Here is a 17,080-nt window from a genome sequence, read left to right as displayed (position 1 = left end):
TTGAAATAGAGACACAACGTTTTTCGATGGATTTCTTTTTGTTCAGCTATTTCTTCGGTTTAGTACATTTGCAGCCCTTTCTTTGTTGTATGACTTTTTACTTAATTTAATTTGATTCAGGTGGGGATCCTCTCCCCCTTGCCATTTCAAAAAAAAAAGTTATTTGAGATATTTAATAATTAGTGATGTCATAATTAACTGTGATGAGGATATTTATTTGTAATTAGTAATGATAGGTTTGAAAAAAATACACAATGACAAGAATTAAAAACCCTTGTCTTAACTGTGATGAGGATATTTATTTGTAATTAGTAACGATAGGTTCGAAGAAAATACACAATGACAAGAATTAAAAACCCTTGTCTAACAACACTGACACTAGCATGCTATTAGATCTTAACAGTAGGTAGTGAAGCTTAGGGTAAGTACAACAGTGTAGACGATTATTGTCTATTTTACGCATACAGACAGCTAAATAGATAGATTGTACAATGACTTGTCTATTTGTTTGCCTGCAAGACATTTAATTTATTCTTTGACACATAAATCAAGGTAATCAATGGTGCTAGCGAATAGACGAGACGCGGCGTACAATAGTATTAGCGGTGTCGGTTTAGCATTAGAGCACGCACCCCTGCCGTCTCGTCGCGAAGATACGCTGTGGTTGTCTGTTAGATAAGGCGAAGTTTTTTTTTTGCAAATTTCGTAACATACAGACGGCTTAAAGACAGTCGGTGTACGTGCCCTTAACCGCCAGCCATGTTATGTAAAAAAAAAAAAGGATGGCATAGCTAGAAGAAAAGAAGTATTGTAAAATGGAAGGAAAAAGTTATTTGTTGTTTTTATGAGGAAAAAAAAGTTAGTGTTGCAGGCCTTGTTGTTTTTTCTTTCTTTTGTCCCAAAAAAATTGAGCACCACAACACCACCCGAGGAGGCAAGAGAGAGCGACCGGGAGAGGAGAGGTGAGGGGGGAGGGAGGGAGGGAGCTCATCCCCTCCGCGCAGGCGCAACTAGGTAGGGAGCAGGGGCGCCCTGCTGATCTCCGCCTCCTCCTCCCGCCGACCTTGGCCCGTGCGATGCTGCCGCGCCGGCGGCGGCTAGTCTACGGGCGGCCCGTTCATGGCGGCCTTCTTCCGCAGCTCCAACCTCGCCTCCAGGGTCTTCGACCGACAGTTCCTCTCCCCACGCCCCGGCGCTACTGTACCTATTCAATCCCCATCCGATTCCTTCTTCTAATTATCTTCTTACTCTGCTTCTGGACTGCTTGCTATGTCTATTTCATTTCCCCCTTTCTTTTCTTTTCTGGGGGCTCGATTTCAACTACTTTACACCCTCTGGATTGTCTTCCCTCTTTCTGTTTTGGGGTGCGCAGGATTACTCAACTTATTATATCTATGCACAACAATGGACCACTTTACTTATGCTACCAACTAGAAAACAGATGCAATCGGCTCTCTTAACTTCATTCTGAATGTATCATCTACTGCCACAATCTTACTGAACTTCTATCACTAAGAAATTTCCGTGCTTCGAGTGCTATCTCTTAACTTTTCTAAAATTGTGTCTGGGAGCATGATTGAGGCTGTCCAAAGTGAACTATCAGCAACAATGAAGTTATATCTTGTTAATATCCTTGTAATTCAAAACTCTTTTCTTCATACCTATCTATTGCATCTCATGTTGTATTTAATGTAGCAACTGTCAGAGCAAACACATTATTAGGTAGCATTGTGATGTCATAATGGAACTTTTTCTCTCTTTCACTTAAGAATATCTAAGCTTTCTCTTCTGATCATCTTTTTCCCTCTTGTTGACAGGTCAACACTGTTAGACAGTTCTACGAGAACCTGTTTCCAAGTTACACTATATTTGACATAGATTGCCCCGATTATTCATTTCGTAAATTCACTGATGATGGCAAGTATCTCGTGGCTTTTAGCCGAAACCACCAAGATTTAATTGTGTACCGCCCCATCTGGCCAACATTTTCATGCAATGAGGCATGTGACTCTCATGATCTTCCACCAAAAGCAAACAAATTTGACAGCTTCTTTAAGCAGCTGTACTCAATTTCGCTTGCATCTAGCAATGAGTACATCTGTAAAGACTTTTTCCTTTACATGGAGTGCCATCAGTTTGGTTTATTTGCAACATCAACTGCACAAAGTAATGATTCAAGTGCCACTGAGGGTGCGATTCATGGGGTACCATCAATTGAGAAAATTACTTTCTATCTTGTGAGGTACAGCTATCTTGTTTCTGTAGGAATGCAGTTTTAGTTGTACATTACAATATGTATTTTTCTAACCATTCTTTCCTTTGTTGGAATGGATTTCAAATTCTATATTTCTGTTGCCAGGCTAGAAGATGGTGCGATATTAGACGAGAAAGCTTTCCGCAATGATTTTATCAATTTGGCTCATAGTATTGGAGCTTACTTGTATGAGGATCTCCTTTGCATTGTCTCTCTTCGATATCAAACCATTCATGTCCTACAAATAAGAGATTCAGGCAACCTTGTTGAAGTACGCAAAATTGGTGCATTTTGTCAGGAAGATGATGAGTTATTTCTCCATTCACATGGCCAGGTAGCTACAGATCTTTATGGCAAGATTTATGGATCTATAAATAGTTTACATCATTTTGTTTAGGCCTGTAAAATATGTGTATGTACTTACCTACATATTGTTATTAACATACATCCTTGAAATCTGTTTACAACCTACCCCATGGTTCATCAGGCAGTCTAATCTATTTGACAATATCTGACTGTGTGGCAACATTGTGTTTTTAAAGTTTAGCATCTCAAATTACCGATCTAGAATATATGGAGATGGTTTCTAGGTACTGGCTACATCTTACCTGTCTAATCAAATTGATGTTGATTGTGCTGAAACAATAGGTGTGCACGGCTCAAATAATAGTATATAACAGCTACTGGAGCATCATCAGGAGATTATATTTGTAGATAAAGAGGAACAGTTTTTCCAGTATTGATGGTTTACCAGATAAAACAACAAATAGGTCAATAACCATTGATTTTAATGTGTCACCACCCATTTTTTCCTAAAAAATAAATTAGGCTACAACCAAGAATATTTGTCAGACTGAACTGATCTTCTACACACTTTTTTGGTATGTCTGCATCTATCCAGAAGTGCTTTTGTTCTGAAATATCTGATCATCCATTTGCTAATGTCATTCTTCTATTGTTTCGTGTTATTTCTGTTGTGTAAAACTGTATAACTTACAGGCTACAAGTTGATAGAGAAACCAATGTACATACTTTCCGTTTGTTGCTTAAAAATATTTCATGTAATTTTATTTCCACCATGTTCATTCATCATTACTTTTAGTTCTTTAGAAAAAGGTTTTACTTTGGCTCCTTGTTTGTCCCACTATTTTTATTGCAAAAAAATAGCCTTTTCAGTCTAGGTAAATGTTCATTCCCATGATGTGTTATTTGATCAACAATAGTTGATATTGGTCTTGTTTTGAACTTCTGCATGATAAGTCTAAATCAAGTCTACATATAAATCACAAAATATCAATGTACTTGATGCCTGCAGGTTGTACGAGGTGTTTCTTTTCTTCCTGGCATCAAGCAACGGTTGTTGTCCTTTATTTTTCGCAAGACATGGAATGAGGAATCTGATCAGACCTTGGTTAGCCATCTTTTTTAGTTTATTAATTTGGTGCTAGTTTTGAATCGTGGTGTACATTGTCTTTTTATCATGGTCTTGTTCCAAGGTTGATAACATAATTTTGAATATTGATGTAAAGTAGATTTTGGATTTAAGTCATCCCAACTGCCATGAATACTGCCAAACCAATATTTATACCGTTTTTTCCTTATTTCTCTTGTATAGTGATTGTTTCTTCTGTGTGTTATCTTTGTAACTTAATTTGTTGTGGAGCTTGTTTGTTTGAATCAATGTGTTTGTTTACAGAGAGTTCAGCATCTGAAGAAGAAGTTCTATTTTCATTTTCAAGACTATGCTGATCTTATCATATGGAAGGTACCTACAGTATATCCACTTCTCACTTTGTCTCTTTCCTATTTTTATTTCTTCAAAAAATATTTAACCCTTCTCCTGGAACCAATATAGTTAATTTTAGCAAACTCTCATTAATAACATAACCTTCTTGATAGTTGATAGAGCCTGTGTTGTTAACCAGACCTACCATATTCTATCACATGTTTATATTTTTTGGTTAAAGGTGCTTATAACATGATAGTTGAACAGGTGCAGTTTTTGGATCGCCATCACCTATTTATCAAGTTTGGTAGCGTGGATGGAGGGGTAAATACATTTTTTTTTCTTCAACTTACCAGTCAGTTATGCATGACCTGTTGTCATTTAATTGCAAGTACATTTTTGTGTTTTTAGGTTTCGCGTAGCACTGAACAGAATTTAGCATTCTTTGCTGTGTACAACATGGAAACAACAGATATTGTTTCACTCTATCAGGTATCTATTCTCATTGAAACATAATGTTGGAGTTGTTTCTTTTTGTTATGCTGAGCTTATCCAATTTATCAACAGAATTCTTCGGAGGAGCTCTATTCATTGTTTGAATATTTTTATGACCATTTTCACGCAAATCCACAAAATTCATCGCATGGAAATTTTATCTCGTCACACTCCAATAACGTTCAAGCCCTTGATCAACTTCGAACAATTAAAAATAAAGCAAGCAGCTCCTCACAGGTAATGTCGAGAACTCCGGGAGTATAGCTTCTCTTTTTTAGAACTCATTAAAGTTCTTCGTTCTGTAGTCTGTTTCTAATGTTTTCACATGACGTGCGATTGTGTGAAAGTTATCGTGCTAATGCCTACAACAATACTGCTCAGTTCTGCATGCTTGGATATATTGTACAACAACAATAAGTTACCAAAATAATGACTGTTTTCTTAAACTGAACTGAAAAAATCTCTGAATCATCTTGACATTGAGCTATCTATGATGTGAGGAATTTAAAAGGCACCCCTGTATTACCCTTAAAAAAGGCTTAAAGCTTGTGATCTTCAGCCTGTCTTCCAGTAATTGCCTTTTCAGTTATGTCTGCTTCTGTTAATCCTGGGACAAGTGGTTTGCTTGTGAAAATTTTAGAATGAGCCAGATCTTTGTAAAGAAAAGCTAGAGGTGTGAAGCTGGTGAGTTTGGTTCACGGGCAAGGTTGGATGGGATATGACGATTCATGTTTTGTTGGATATGATAATCCAAGTGAGTTGTTTGGTTGGATGGATAGGATGAGCTAGTTTTTTGTTTGGTTGGATGTATAAGGATGGATGGATTAAAAATAATAAATTATTAATTCAAAATAAAATATAATTATGATCAATAATCCTACAACAATTGATACTAACTAACAACAAAATGTATTAACTATCCATAATTAACACTAATCTTTAAATGATAATCACTAATTAACAATAAAATATACTAATTATCACTAATTATTTGCTAATGATAATGGTTAGCGAGGGTGGATAGTCCCATCCAACCAAATTGGTTGGATTCACCCATCTAGCATATTTGAGGAATATTCCTGGGATGGCCATCCTATCCACCTCTTGTCCACGAACCAAACACTATCGAAAATCCGGCGGCCATATCCCATCCATTCCTCGAACCAAACGAATAGTTGATGGTCTTGGATATTTCTTGATACCCATGTTTTTTTCATGTTACTCTTACTATTTACATATGGCATACGGCATAGCTAACTAATTTGTTGTAATTAGTTCTTTTTTTTTGTTAAAAATGTGATGCTGGCTTTTGGTAAATGATATCTGTTCTACATTCTTGCAGTTTGTGAAAAAGATGATGGCCTCGCTACCTTACACTTGTCAATCACAAAGTCCTTCACCATACTTTGACCTATCATTGTTTCGGTATGATGAGAAGGTTCGCTCTCTTCAACTTGTTTGAAATAAATATACACCAAAAAGTATTTAATATATTTGAATTTCTTTTTGGTTGTCTTTACAGTTTACAGTCAAGTTCAAACACATCGAAGATAGTACCTTGACTAACAAATATGTATTTTAGGATCGTTGAAATCTTCTCTAAATATAAGCCATGTGAGGCGCTTTTGTCTATTTTCTCCCCCTTTTGACCTTGCTGAATAAACACTACCACTTGCATGAATAAATGGGTCATCTTTTCCATATGGCATAAGTGCATAACTGAAGGATAACAAAATCATTTACCCACTTTCATAGGTCCCTTTGGTCCACTGCAAAGAATAAATGGTAGTCCTTTTTTTCTTATTGTTATTTAGTTTTTGACATTTCCTTGCCACCTTGTTTTCAGCTTATTTCAGCGATTGATCGGCACAGACACTGTACAGAGCATCCAATAAAATTTATATCAGTGAAGCAACCAAATGTTGTCAAATTCAAGATAAAACCAGGTAATCTTAGATCATTGCCGTTAGCAAGCATCATCAAAATTCTGAAGTTCTTGCTCATATCTTCATATAATTATTGAGGACATTGGACAGTCATGTATGTAGTTCATGAAACGAACACTTTAATATTACAAGGACTATGAAGGCCACAAACTAAAATAATGGTTAACATACCTGAGAATTTTTCTAAAAATTTGACTGGACAGTTTGTGAACATAGACATACTATATGGTTGAGTGTAGGATAAGTTATGTTGAGTTTGATCTATTTTTTATGGTGGCGTAAATCAAAATATCCTTGTTTAAAACTTTGCAGGTTCAGATTCTGGTACTTCTGACAGCAGGGCAAAAAGAATATCCTCCTTCTTGTTTCACCCATTTTTCCCTCTTGCACTTTCTATTCAGCAGACATATATGCAGCCAACTGTTGTCAATTTACATTTCAGGAGATAGAAGCGTAGCCGTTCCCTCAATTGTGTTTGTAACAGTTGTGAGCGGTGCACAGCTCAGTAAAAATTTTGGCCGTATGTAGTAGGGTGCTTTATTAACAAAAGATCTTATTATAGGCAAAGAAAGATGTGGTTTTAGGCTCTCCTGGCTTCGATTATGCTGGAATGTTCATTTTGTAGGAATATGGCTGTCTGAAGGTAAACATAGTTAACAAACAGAGCAATTCTTTTGAATTTATTACGTTGTCTTTCATCCTTATTCTTTCCAAGGGGCATAATCGAGGGGATTATTGTTACTGATTATCTACTTAATTGTAATGATACAATATGGATAAAAATAAGCGGACTAAGCAGTGTGGTAGATTTTTTTTTTTGAGAAAATATGTTTTCCAATAATATGTTTCGTTAGTTCGGTGAATTTATAATCTTATCAAAAGGAGCATTGGTGGTGCCATCATCACCTATCCTCACTATAGTTAGTTTAGCTCTTAAACCTTTTTGCTATTAAAAACTATAGTTTTACAATTTAGTCCTTCAATTTTTTTATATTAAAAACTACAGTTTTATAATTTAGTCCTTATATTTCTTGATATTAAAAATTAGTTAAATATAGATTGATATTTATATGTAAATTTAAATTAATGTGACTATTTCATATAAAAAAATTAATAATACATCATAAAATCCGTAGCAAAGTACGAATATTTAATTAGTAAACAACAGCAATGTCTGTCGGTGATTTATCCTAGGGCTGTGGCACGTGGACCGTGGGTTTCTACGGTAGTCACACCATGTGTGGGCTAGGATGGAGCTACGTCGTACTAGAGCCAGCCACACCATCGCGTTGGGCATGGCCTAACATTTTGCTACGCTGTCGTTTCTTAGTCTTCGTACGTGCGGCAGCTTAAGTTGTTTGTCACATATATAGTATTTTTCGTGCGACAGCAGCGTGGTGTCGCAACAGATGTTAGTATTTTATTTAGAAGAAAAGGGGGAAAACCCAATACAAAGGATTATGTTGACAGCATATTTTGAAATTTAGTTATTTTTCAATTTGTACATTGGTTACATATGAATGGTGAATGCAACGAAACTAAGTGTGTACTAGTGAGGTATATATACTAGCTGGTTTGTAATTGTATATGCATGTATATATGCTGCGTGTGTATATGCATGTAGTATATATGAACTAGCTAGCTAGCATCACCCGGCCAGAAAGATTAAGTTCAGTGGAGCACATATAAGTCACACGTACGCCATGCTTTTATTAAACAAAATAATTTATTCACACGACCAGAGGGATATATATATATATAAATGGCCGGGGAAGGCAACAACGCATATGCACTGCTAGCTAGCTCTACCTACCTATGTCTATGTATATGTACAATTAATACAACAAAATCATTCACGCACGAATACATGACCACAACATACAATACCCGCATGCAGTATATACACACACACACACATCATGCATGTATATACCTATATATATATTTATCTATACCTGTCTGTCTATATATACGATGCATGCATGCACACGCACATACGTACAAAACACAAATTATTACATATATAAATTGATCTACAGCTCTCTCTCTATATATATAAGCCAATATCAATAAATATTTTCAAATCACTACTGAGATCACACAAAGACAAAAAGCCAAAGGCATGCATAAAATAAAGTAGCCACCCTCTGTCGTCATCACACGTATATATGATGCATGTATTTCAGTATTTCCACATGGCTCCGTCCATGGCTACCATGTTGCATGCCACCGATGAGATCTCGGCGGCGGCGGCGGCCGCGGCGTTGTTGCTGTTCTGCTCGGTGTCCTGCGATACCAGCGACGACGGCTCGCTCACTGGCTCGCCCACGTAGCCGCCGTCCATCTGCTGGTGGTAAAACTGCGGCATCGGCGCCGGCGGGTTCCCAAACTGCTGCCCGCCGCCGTTCATCGGAAGCGGCAGCCCGGAGCCGGGGAAGCCAGGCAGCGTGGAGTAGGAAGAACCAGGCGGCGGCGGTGCGGGTGCCATGAGAGGAGGCAGGCCGTTGGGGAAGTCGTCAACCTGCAGGTCGACCATGGGCTGCATTGGCATGGGGATGATGCCCATGGCCATCTGCTGGTGGTAGGTGGCCTGAAGCTGCACCGGCATCGGCATGGGCACTGGCATTAAGGGTTTCTTGATACCGGAGCTCTTGTGGAAGATCCTGCAGACGGCCCAGTCGTCGTGCCTGGGGCTGGGAGTGGGGTCTGCTGCAGAGGAGGAGGCGTCGGCGAGCCTGTACTCGTGCATGACCCAGTTGGTCTTGTCGCCCTTGGGAGCCCTGCCCTTGTAGAAGACGAGCGTCTTCTTCATGCCGACGAGCAGGTGGTGGTGGCGGAAGATCTCCTTGTCCTTGCCGGTGGCCTTCCAGTAGCCGGCCTCCGTCGCCCTGTTCGTCCTCATCCCTGTCGGGTACTTGCGGTCCTTCTGGCAGTAGAAATACCACTCCTTCTCCCCAATCATCTTCGCCTTCCCTATATATATTCATCAATCGAATCGAATCACATATGCATCATGCATGCATGTCATGGAGCTAGCTAGAGAATTATTATATAATTACGACGTACCTGGCAAGTCCCATGGCTCGCACTTGTTGAGGTCGACCTCTCCAATGGCGGCCACGCAAAATCCCCTGCTGTCAAGCACCTTGGGTGTGAGGTAGAAGGTGATGATCTCCTCGTCCGTCGGATGGAACCTGAACCCGGGAGGCAGCTCAGGCTGCTGCTGCTGCTGCTCTCCCATGGCTAGCTTCAACAAAATTAACTACACAGGAGGCCAGGCCAGGCTTAACTTGTTCCCAATCAATCAATCAATCAATGTAGAAGAAGTAAGCGATATATCGATCGATCGAATTAATTGAAATAATTAAGAGGGAATTGAATATAATGCAAGGCAAGAGGGTTGCATGGGTTAAATAGGCATGGGGGATGAGGAGGCGTGCGCACACAAGCCACTTGTCAGAGAAGCCAGACTCCTCCTTTAACTCCTGCATTCTCTTGTTTGCTAGCTAGCCAGCCTTTCCAACTGTGAGCACTGCTCCTCGTGCCATGTAATTGGATGCATCCTCATTTTCTCTGTGGGTGCCATTGCTGGAATTCATCCTTATATCCAGCCTGCTCGTCGTCTTCCTGCATCCAGATTCATCCATCCTTATGATCTATCGCGTGCCTGCCTGCTTTAATCCCTTTACCTATAGCTGCATGCTTTTTCAGTTTGTCTCCATCGTTTCTTCATGCTTCCCTAATTGTCTCGCTGCATGCAAAGATCTTCGCTTTATTGCTGGCTTATTTTCTTCTCACAAGCGAGCCGTTCCTCACGTTGATCATGCACCATGCACTCTCAGGTTGTTGCTGGATAAAAAGATATATCGATCCAGACAAACTTTAGCTCTCCATGCAAAAACTCTGTGCTTGCAAAGTCATAATCATGTGATCATCACTAGAAACACTCGGTTGGACGTGATAATTAACGGGGGAAAAGAATGGGACACCCTTCGTTACATATTATAAAATCTTCTGGGTCTATCTATATTCATCGCGTATTAATGTATACGTGTCTAAATTCACCGGCACACAAATAAATCTAGACAATGTTAAAAATTCTTATTCCGTGGAACGGAGGGAACAACGGTTAAGATGATTCTATTTTACCCGATCGATGCAAAGTTCATGGTAAGAAATTTTAGCTAGGTCCAAAAGTTCATTGGTCCTATATTTTCTTTTTCTACTTATGCTTACGAGTCTAAACCTAAATTTATAGTTAATTTTAGGGTTTTTTATCGTAGCTTATTTTTTAGCCTTTGTTTTAGACTGTTAAGAACACACATATACATACAAATTTTATTTACATATTATTTTTCGTTTGTTAATATAGCGTTCCCTTTTTTCCTCAAAAAACCAAATAATAACCATCCAAAATATGCTAGCTACACTGCCCATGCATATGCATGTGAGATATTATAACGATTGCTAGCTACAATAATCTGTTAGCTTGCTGTCAAAGCTAGCTTGCATGCATATGCATTGTGATCCATCGATCCTTAAAACCATGACACGGCCGGTTACAAATCAAGCTAGCTAGGGGATATGCAGCCGGCCATGCATGCATCGTCATAGTATCTCACAATTCATTTCTGCAGCTAGCCATGCATGCATGACATATACTATGTAATATCTTATTAATTAATCTGCTTTCAGTTTGGTTGTCTGTACATGCGGCATGTATGCATGCATGCTTTTTACACGTCATGACAATCCATCTATACATTTATATCTGAATCCTCGTCAGTTATTTGGTTTATGTAGCTACTTTAATTTTTCCATATGTGCTGACACCAGATATGCATCTGTTTAATTAATTTATTGTTACTTTAATGTCGCCACATTCGCATGCACATTATGCGCATGCAGTGTTTCGTTCTCTGTAACGTATATGCATGCATGTTGGGCGGCCATGGATACCGGGCAGGCATGTTTCCTGCAGGACAGGAGTATACCCGGCCGCTACGTGCAGACCATGCATCCATGGCTGCCAGTACTAGTCATCAAGGAAGATTTTCTCTAGCAATATATGTCAAATAATATTAATTTTGTGACAGCGTAATTAAGGACATTTCTCCCGTGTAAAGAATAAAGATTGGTAAAAAGAAGTTGCATTGCATTGGTACGTAGCTAGCTAGAGCTTTCATTTGATATGTAGCTGGGTTGCTTTTTAATTAATTCCTGCGAGGAAAACTGCATGCTCCATGCATGATCACTCGATCACTGCTAGCTAGCTTTAATTTAGTTATTGTCCTACAGTAGATTGCCGTACTATTAATTGTACCTGTACTGTTAATGGCCGGAACGAATATTGCATGGTCATTCGATGGATGGATGCATGTATGCAATCAATTCATCATCGACGACGGACGGATCGATGAAACGGACGACGATCCACATATGAACGAATACGATGGCGACATGGTCAATGAAGGTGGGGCTAGCTCTAAAGTACTCATAGTATTACTCAATGCAAAGTCGCACGCAGCTTTTCTCTCTTCTCGATCTCTTCATTCAATTCGATCGATCAGTTCGTTGATGCACGCGCGCATGTATGTGTATATATATATATATATATATTCATTCATTCATGCTTGCTCATCAATCACTTCACTTCCATATACTCAACTCTGATGAAAGTATGTATATATCATGCCTTTGATTACAGTATCTAGTCGATCGATTTAATGTGTGGTGGTGCTAATTAAGAAAAGAAAATGAAGAAGAACCTACTGTAAAGTATATATATATAATACAAGCGCAAAAGCATATATCATATATGGTGGTGATCGATGGCACTCCAGTGAACAATGACATATGCAGGCATGGTTTAACAACGGACCTGTAGCGTAGATTAAGAGGTTTTAAGTTTGACAAACAAACAAAGAAAGGACAAGTTTACAGACTAGTACTAGTTCATTAAAGTACTGTGGGCTGAAAACAGAACACCCAGCAGCAGCTGTGTATTTTCACTAGTGGGCCGGCCGTATGAAGAGCCCGGTGTATGCGTGTGTCTTTGCTGTCTACCTGTCGATTGCCTACCTCAGATGATGCATCTAGTTAAAATCAAATCAATTTGAGACCGACGATAGATGATGACGACAGAATTTATTAAATACAACTGGAGGATGAACTTCGGTAGCAAATCAACATCAGATACATAGAAAGTGTTTTAAGTAGTTAGGAGTTAGAGCATTTCCAACAGAAATTTTATCTAATTAGCTAAATTTGGTGTTTGTACTCCTTTCTTAAAAAAAATAAAACCTCCTAAAACTATGGGCAAAACCAACAGAACAGGTAAATATTGACTCTCCATATTTTAAAACCTCCTCCACGTCATATTCCTTTTGTTTTAATCCAATCGGCAAACAAAACATGGATTGGATAGCACACGCCGCGGCGTACGAACAGAACAAGCTCGATCGCCTGGGTGATTGAAAATCGCAGAGACATAAGCTGGACGCCAGTGATCGCCTGGGTGATTGAATCGCAGGACGACGACCTGGTAATAGCTAGACACCGATGATCGCCTTGCATTGGATTCACGCTGAGCAAATGCACGCGAACGAGCCGCGGGAGGCGCGTGAGGCCGCGGAAACCAGGCAAAACGCACGCGCACGAGAGGGATGGCGATCTGCGTCGAATCGCCAAACTTGGCTAGCGCAGGGTGGAGAATGGCGACCGAGAAATTCGAGGGAGGAAGAAGCTGATTCCGTTGGCTTGCAGTTTTAATCTCAAATCTTTTATATTTAGTAAATTAATTAATTTAAACGACCTATTGGAGATGCTATTAAAGTAGGCATATTCTAGCTTTTAACAGATCGCTATCTGCTTTCTCCTGCAGTGCATCTACGCAGATATGGAGGAGGGCATCTTACAAAGAGAAAAAAAAAAAGATGTTGATAATGGAAGGGGCAGGTGATGTGATGTGATATGAATCTGATCCGATCCGATCCGATCCACAACCACAATTGGTAGTACGGCCAGAGATATGAATCTGATGCCACCACTAGTAGTACAGTAATTAGTGAGCAAACAAGTTCTGTGTGATGTTCCAATCCGACAGTCAGAAGGGTCCTCTATATTTGCACACAAATACGTGATCACATTCACACACAGAAATGTCATTCGTACTCGTACTCGTACACGGACCAAATTACATGGATCAACGACAAGACAAACATTCCAAACGAGATGGATGAATTATTACAAAGCTGGACCAAACCAAACCAAGCACTAGTCCAGTTGAGCGATCACAGCGAGCGGCCCCTCCATCGATCAGAGGCGCCTCTTATTATTCCACAAACCTCCCTCGTACGTTGCTTGGACCAACACCAACACACGTATGTAGAATTGTAGAGCTGCATAAATTTGCTCCTGCATATATATACATGCACGTCATCAGTGAAACGCACGTAGCTACTTGAAGTTAGAAACTATTAAGCTAAACTAGTGACTAGTGAGACGAAGAAAAAAAAAACAAAATTTGAGAAGAAGCTAGGAAGTTCAACTTACACCAGGGAACAATCTTCCAGCGCTGGTTGTCACCCTCGCACCACTCCCAGAGCACCAGGGTGGTTCCATCGCGCACCCCACCGTGGTCCTTGTCTCCATGGAGCGCATCGAAGTTGAGATAGATATTGTTCACCATCCTGATGCAGCGGAACCCGCTACCAACGTCCCTGCTCTCCGTCCACAGTACAGACTCGTCCATGTACTCTGGGTTGTAGCGAACCAAACGAACCTGTCGAGGATGCAAATTATTCCCCCCATTATCCATTATAATATATAGTCATCAGAGCTCATACTACAATTAACTTATTGAATGGGAGTGATTTTCTGTTGAGCAAAGGGTGTATGTGCAACATGAATGATCCAGCCTGACATCCCAACATTGTATCTGCCACAATTGCAAATTGTTTTACAGCTAGCTACTCGCTAAGCCCCAAACTATAGCTACTAGGATGCAACACCTCCCAGTAATACGGATGTAAACAGATGTATATCCAGATTCGTAGTATTGGGAGTATATCCAAATTCGTAGTATTGGGAGGTGTCTCATCGTGTCTTAGATAACTATATAGTGAGTAGCTAGTTTCACATGAGGACACGCACATGGACGCCCCAACATGTAGCGTCATATGGATGCACATGGATTGGACATGGGTTGGTGGATGCCAGTCTGAGAGTATCACAGATCTTAAGAGTTGTTGGTTGACATTGTAAGGATGCACTAACAGAGTCACAATATTTTCTAGACACGACAATGTATGTACATGAAAGCATATAATTGTTCCAAAGCAGTAGGATAAATACTTTCATTCACGGCAATACAGGTTGTTATGGTTCCACACTAAAACTGATATACTAATCCCAGTGATACAGTTTGGACAAATAGTGCTCCTGCGGCATAGAAATGTGATTCAAAATCCAAGTGAAGACACAAACAAAATATTTCACTTTAATTTGGCAATAGACAGATTTATGATTTGTTAATTGAAGTGTGGATATTGCAAGCTGCAGCAGGAAGATTAGGGGAGGGAGGGAGTGAGAGATGTTAAGCATGTCTTACAGGGTGGGATTGGCCGAGGGAGTGCTTGAGCGCCTCTCCGGTGGCCTTGTTGACGAGCGCCATGGCAGGGTATCCTTCCTCGTCCTTCACTCTTGTGCTGTACTTCATGTCCTTCACCCAGTGCTGCATCACAAATTCATCCGCATGTAATGTCGCTTTCCTTCCTTGACGCGCGATCGAATCGAAACGAATCGATGAAGGCAGGCAGGCAGCCACTGACCTGCGTGTCGTCGTCGCGATCGGATCGCACGAGGCAGACCTTGCCATCCCTGACGGCGAGGCTGTAGTTGTCCTCCCCGGCCTTGCAGTAAATCCGGTGGGTCTGCTGCCTAACCGGACCTCCGCCTGCACCGTGCAGGGGGAGGGTCTCCTGGACGGGGCTGATGTAGTCGGATCCCCCGTGGCCTTGGCCGTATCCACCGCCGCCGTAGTGCGTGGGCCTCTGGTCGGGAACCTCGTGGGAGACGTGGACAACGTTGCCGTAGCCCCCGGGAGCGGCGGCACCGTAGGAGGGAGCGTAGTCGTCGTTGCGGCCGTAGGAGGGAGGAGGCGGGTGGCGGGCGTAGGGGTCGGAGGAGGGAGGCGGGTGGCGAGCGTAGGGATCATGGGGGGGTTGGCCGTACGGTCCGGGAGGGGGAGGATGGCCGTATGGCCCCGGAGGGGGAGGGGCGTCGTAGCCGTAGGCGGGGGGCCGGCGGCGATCGTCGTCGTCGTCGTCGTCGCGGCGGCCGTGGTGGCGGTGAGGGAACTCCATGGTGGCTACTGAAGGTGGAGGGGAACGGAGAGAGGAGCAGAGCAGAGCAGAGCAGAGGATGGCGCCTCAAATTTCCACTTTATTAGCGCAAGAAGCCTTCTTCTGCTGCCTCCAATTCATCTATAGTCAATCTAATAATTAATTTATATAATAGTTACCTATAAAAAAATATATTATTATGTTCTATATCATAGATACAAGAATCCATACTACATTTGACTATAATAAATCTGTAGTCTACTACTTTGCTCTTCTCTTTCCTCTCTTATCTATTTTACTTAAAATATGTTTATAGCTAACTTATAATACTCAGCTATTGGACTGCTCTTAATAGTATTATTGTTATTATTCGACTTTCAGCCCCACCGCACCGCAGGGAATAATTCGTCGCCGGATCTGGCGCTCACCCCCCAAACCCATCAGAATTCACCCATAAATCCAAAGTCCGCAAACAGTTTTAATAATTAATTTTCTATTTTAATAACGATCGGTTTCCTCGGTAGACATATCGACGATGGGCACCATCACCATCATCTATGTGTACATGATTCTGGTGCGCACGAATATTATGTTTACATGATTCCGAGGGTCCAAATCTACTAACCCTAATAAATATTTGCTATTGCTTCTGACTTTTCGAGCTTAGAGTGAATTCGTATGTATATAAGTACGGTGCCGATACGATGGTGGGTTACAGTAAATCTTTGAACAAATGTGGGCATAGCGGCGTTGTGCTGGGAAGTGTGGTTACGTAGGAATGATGTTGTTTATAATGAATCTAGCGCTCACTCTTTTATGCAGTTAATTTTTATAGGGACACATGGGGCAAAACAATGGTCTTTCCTGCTTAGGGAATAGGATGGCAAAAGGTTAAAAATTACTGCATGATGTTACAGATGAAGATCTTAGATTTCTTCTCCAAGTATGGCTGGAATTTCAGAAAATTCAATTTGCGTGGAGGTTTGGTTAAGTCACTTGTTAGTTGAACTTGGTGCTTTTTTTTTGGTGTGTTTAAGATAGCTGTGTGACCCATGTAATGGGAGGAGCGTTAGTGCTCTGGTATGAACTTGGTCATTCTTTGGGATGTAGAGGCTGGGTTAATATAAATCCTTTATTAAAAAAATCACGAGCCAACTGTATATGTACGAGTACGATCGATGGATAGCAACAACGTGCATACATGTGATTTGAGTACTTGTGTGAGGTGGCATATATTATATTCACATATACATGACGACGGTGCCCAACACGTAAGTAGCACGTACACCGCTACAAATTACACGTCGCCACCTTC

The 17,080-nt window shown here is 40.7% G+C and overlaps 3 protein-coding genes across 3 annotated transcripts; 1 reads left to right on the top strand and 2 right to left on the bottom strand.

Moving 5' to 3' along the window:
- The first annotated feature begins 925 nt into the window (after positions 1 to 925).
- On the top strand, positions 926 to 7,008 carry LOC102705470 (light-mediated development protein DET1). Its single transcript, XM_006643579.3, has 11 exons — positions 926 to 1,200; positions 1,818 to 2,242; positions 2,360 to 2,588; positions 3,570 to 3,665; positions 3,951 to 4,019; positions 4,248 to 4,304; positions 4,392 to 4,472; positions 4,548 to 4,712; positions 5,818 to 5,913; positions 6,322 to 6,421; positions 6,734 to 7,008. Exons 1-11 carry the CDS (start codon positions 1,120 to 1,122, stop codon positions 6,868 to 6,870), a joined length of 1,536 nt encoding a protein of 511 aa, XP_006643642.1. The 5' UTR covers positions 926 to 1,119; the 3' UTR covers positions 6,871 to 7,008.
- Positions 7,009 to 8,603: 1,595 nt separating this feature from the next.
- On the bottom strand, positions 8,604 to 9,662 carry LOC102714517 (NAC domain-containing protein 92-like). Its single transcript, XM_006645365.1, has 2 exons — positions 9,488 to 9,662; positions 8,604 to 9,394 (listed from the first exon to the last, which is right to left on the bottom strand). The coding sequence occupies exons 1-2, from the start codon at positions 9,660 to 9,662 to the stop codon at positions 8,604 to 8,606; spliced, it is 966 nt and encodes a 321-aa protein (XP_006645428.1).
- Positions 9,663 to 13,510: 3,848 nt separating this feature from the next.
- On the bottom strand, positions 13,511 to 15,841 carry LOC102705195 (ricin B-like lectin R40G3). The gene is made up of 4 exons (XM_006643578.3): positions 15,253 to 15,841; positions 15,033 to 15,155; positions 13,976 to 14,204; positions 13,511 to 13,837 (listed from the first exon to the last, which is right to left on the bottom strand). Coding segments are annotated over exons 1-4 (888 nt in total). The 5' UTR covers positions 15,787 to 15,841; the 3' UTR covers positions 13,511 to 13,835.
- Between the last annotated feature and the right edge of the window lie 1,239 nt (positions 15,842 to 17,080).

The sequence above is a fragment of the Oryza brachyantha genome, chromosome 1 (assembly GCF_000231095.2).
Source record: "Oryza brachyantha chromosome 1, ObraRS2, whole genome shotgun sequence".
NCBI classification, from domain to species: Eukaryota; Viridiplantae; Streptophyta; class Magnoliopsida; order Poales; family Poaceae; genus Oryza; species Oryza brachyantha.
Note: the sequence above shows the minus strand (reverse complement) of the source record. Positions and strands in the feature narration are given on the sequence as shown.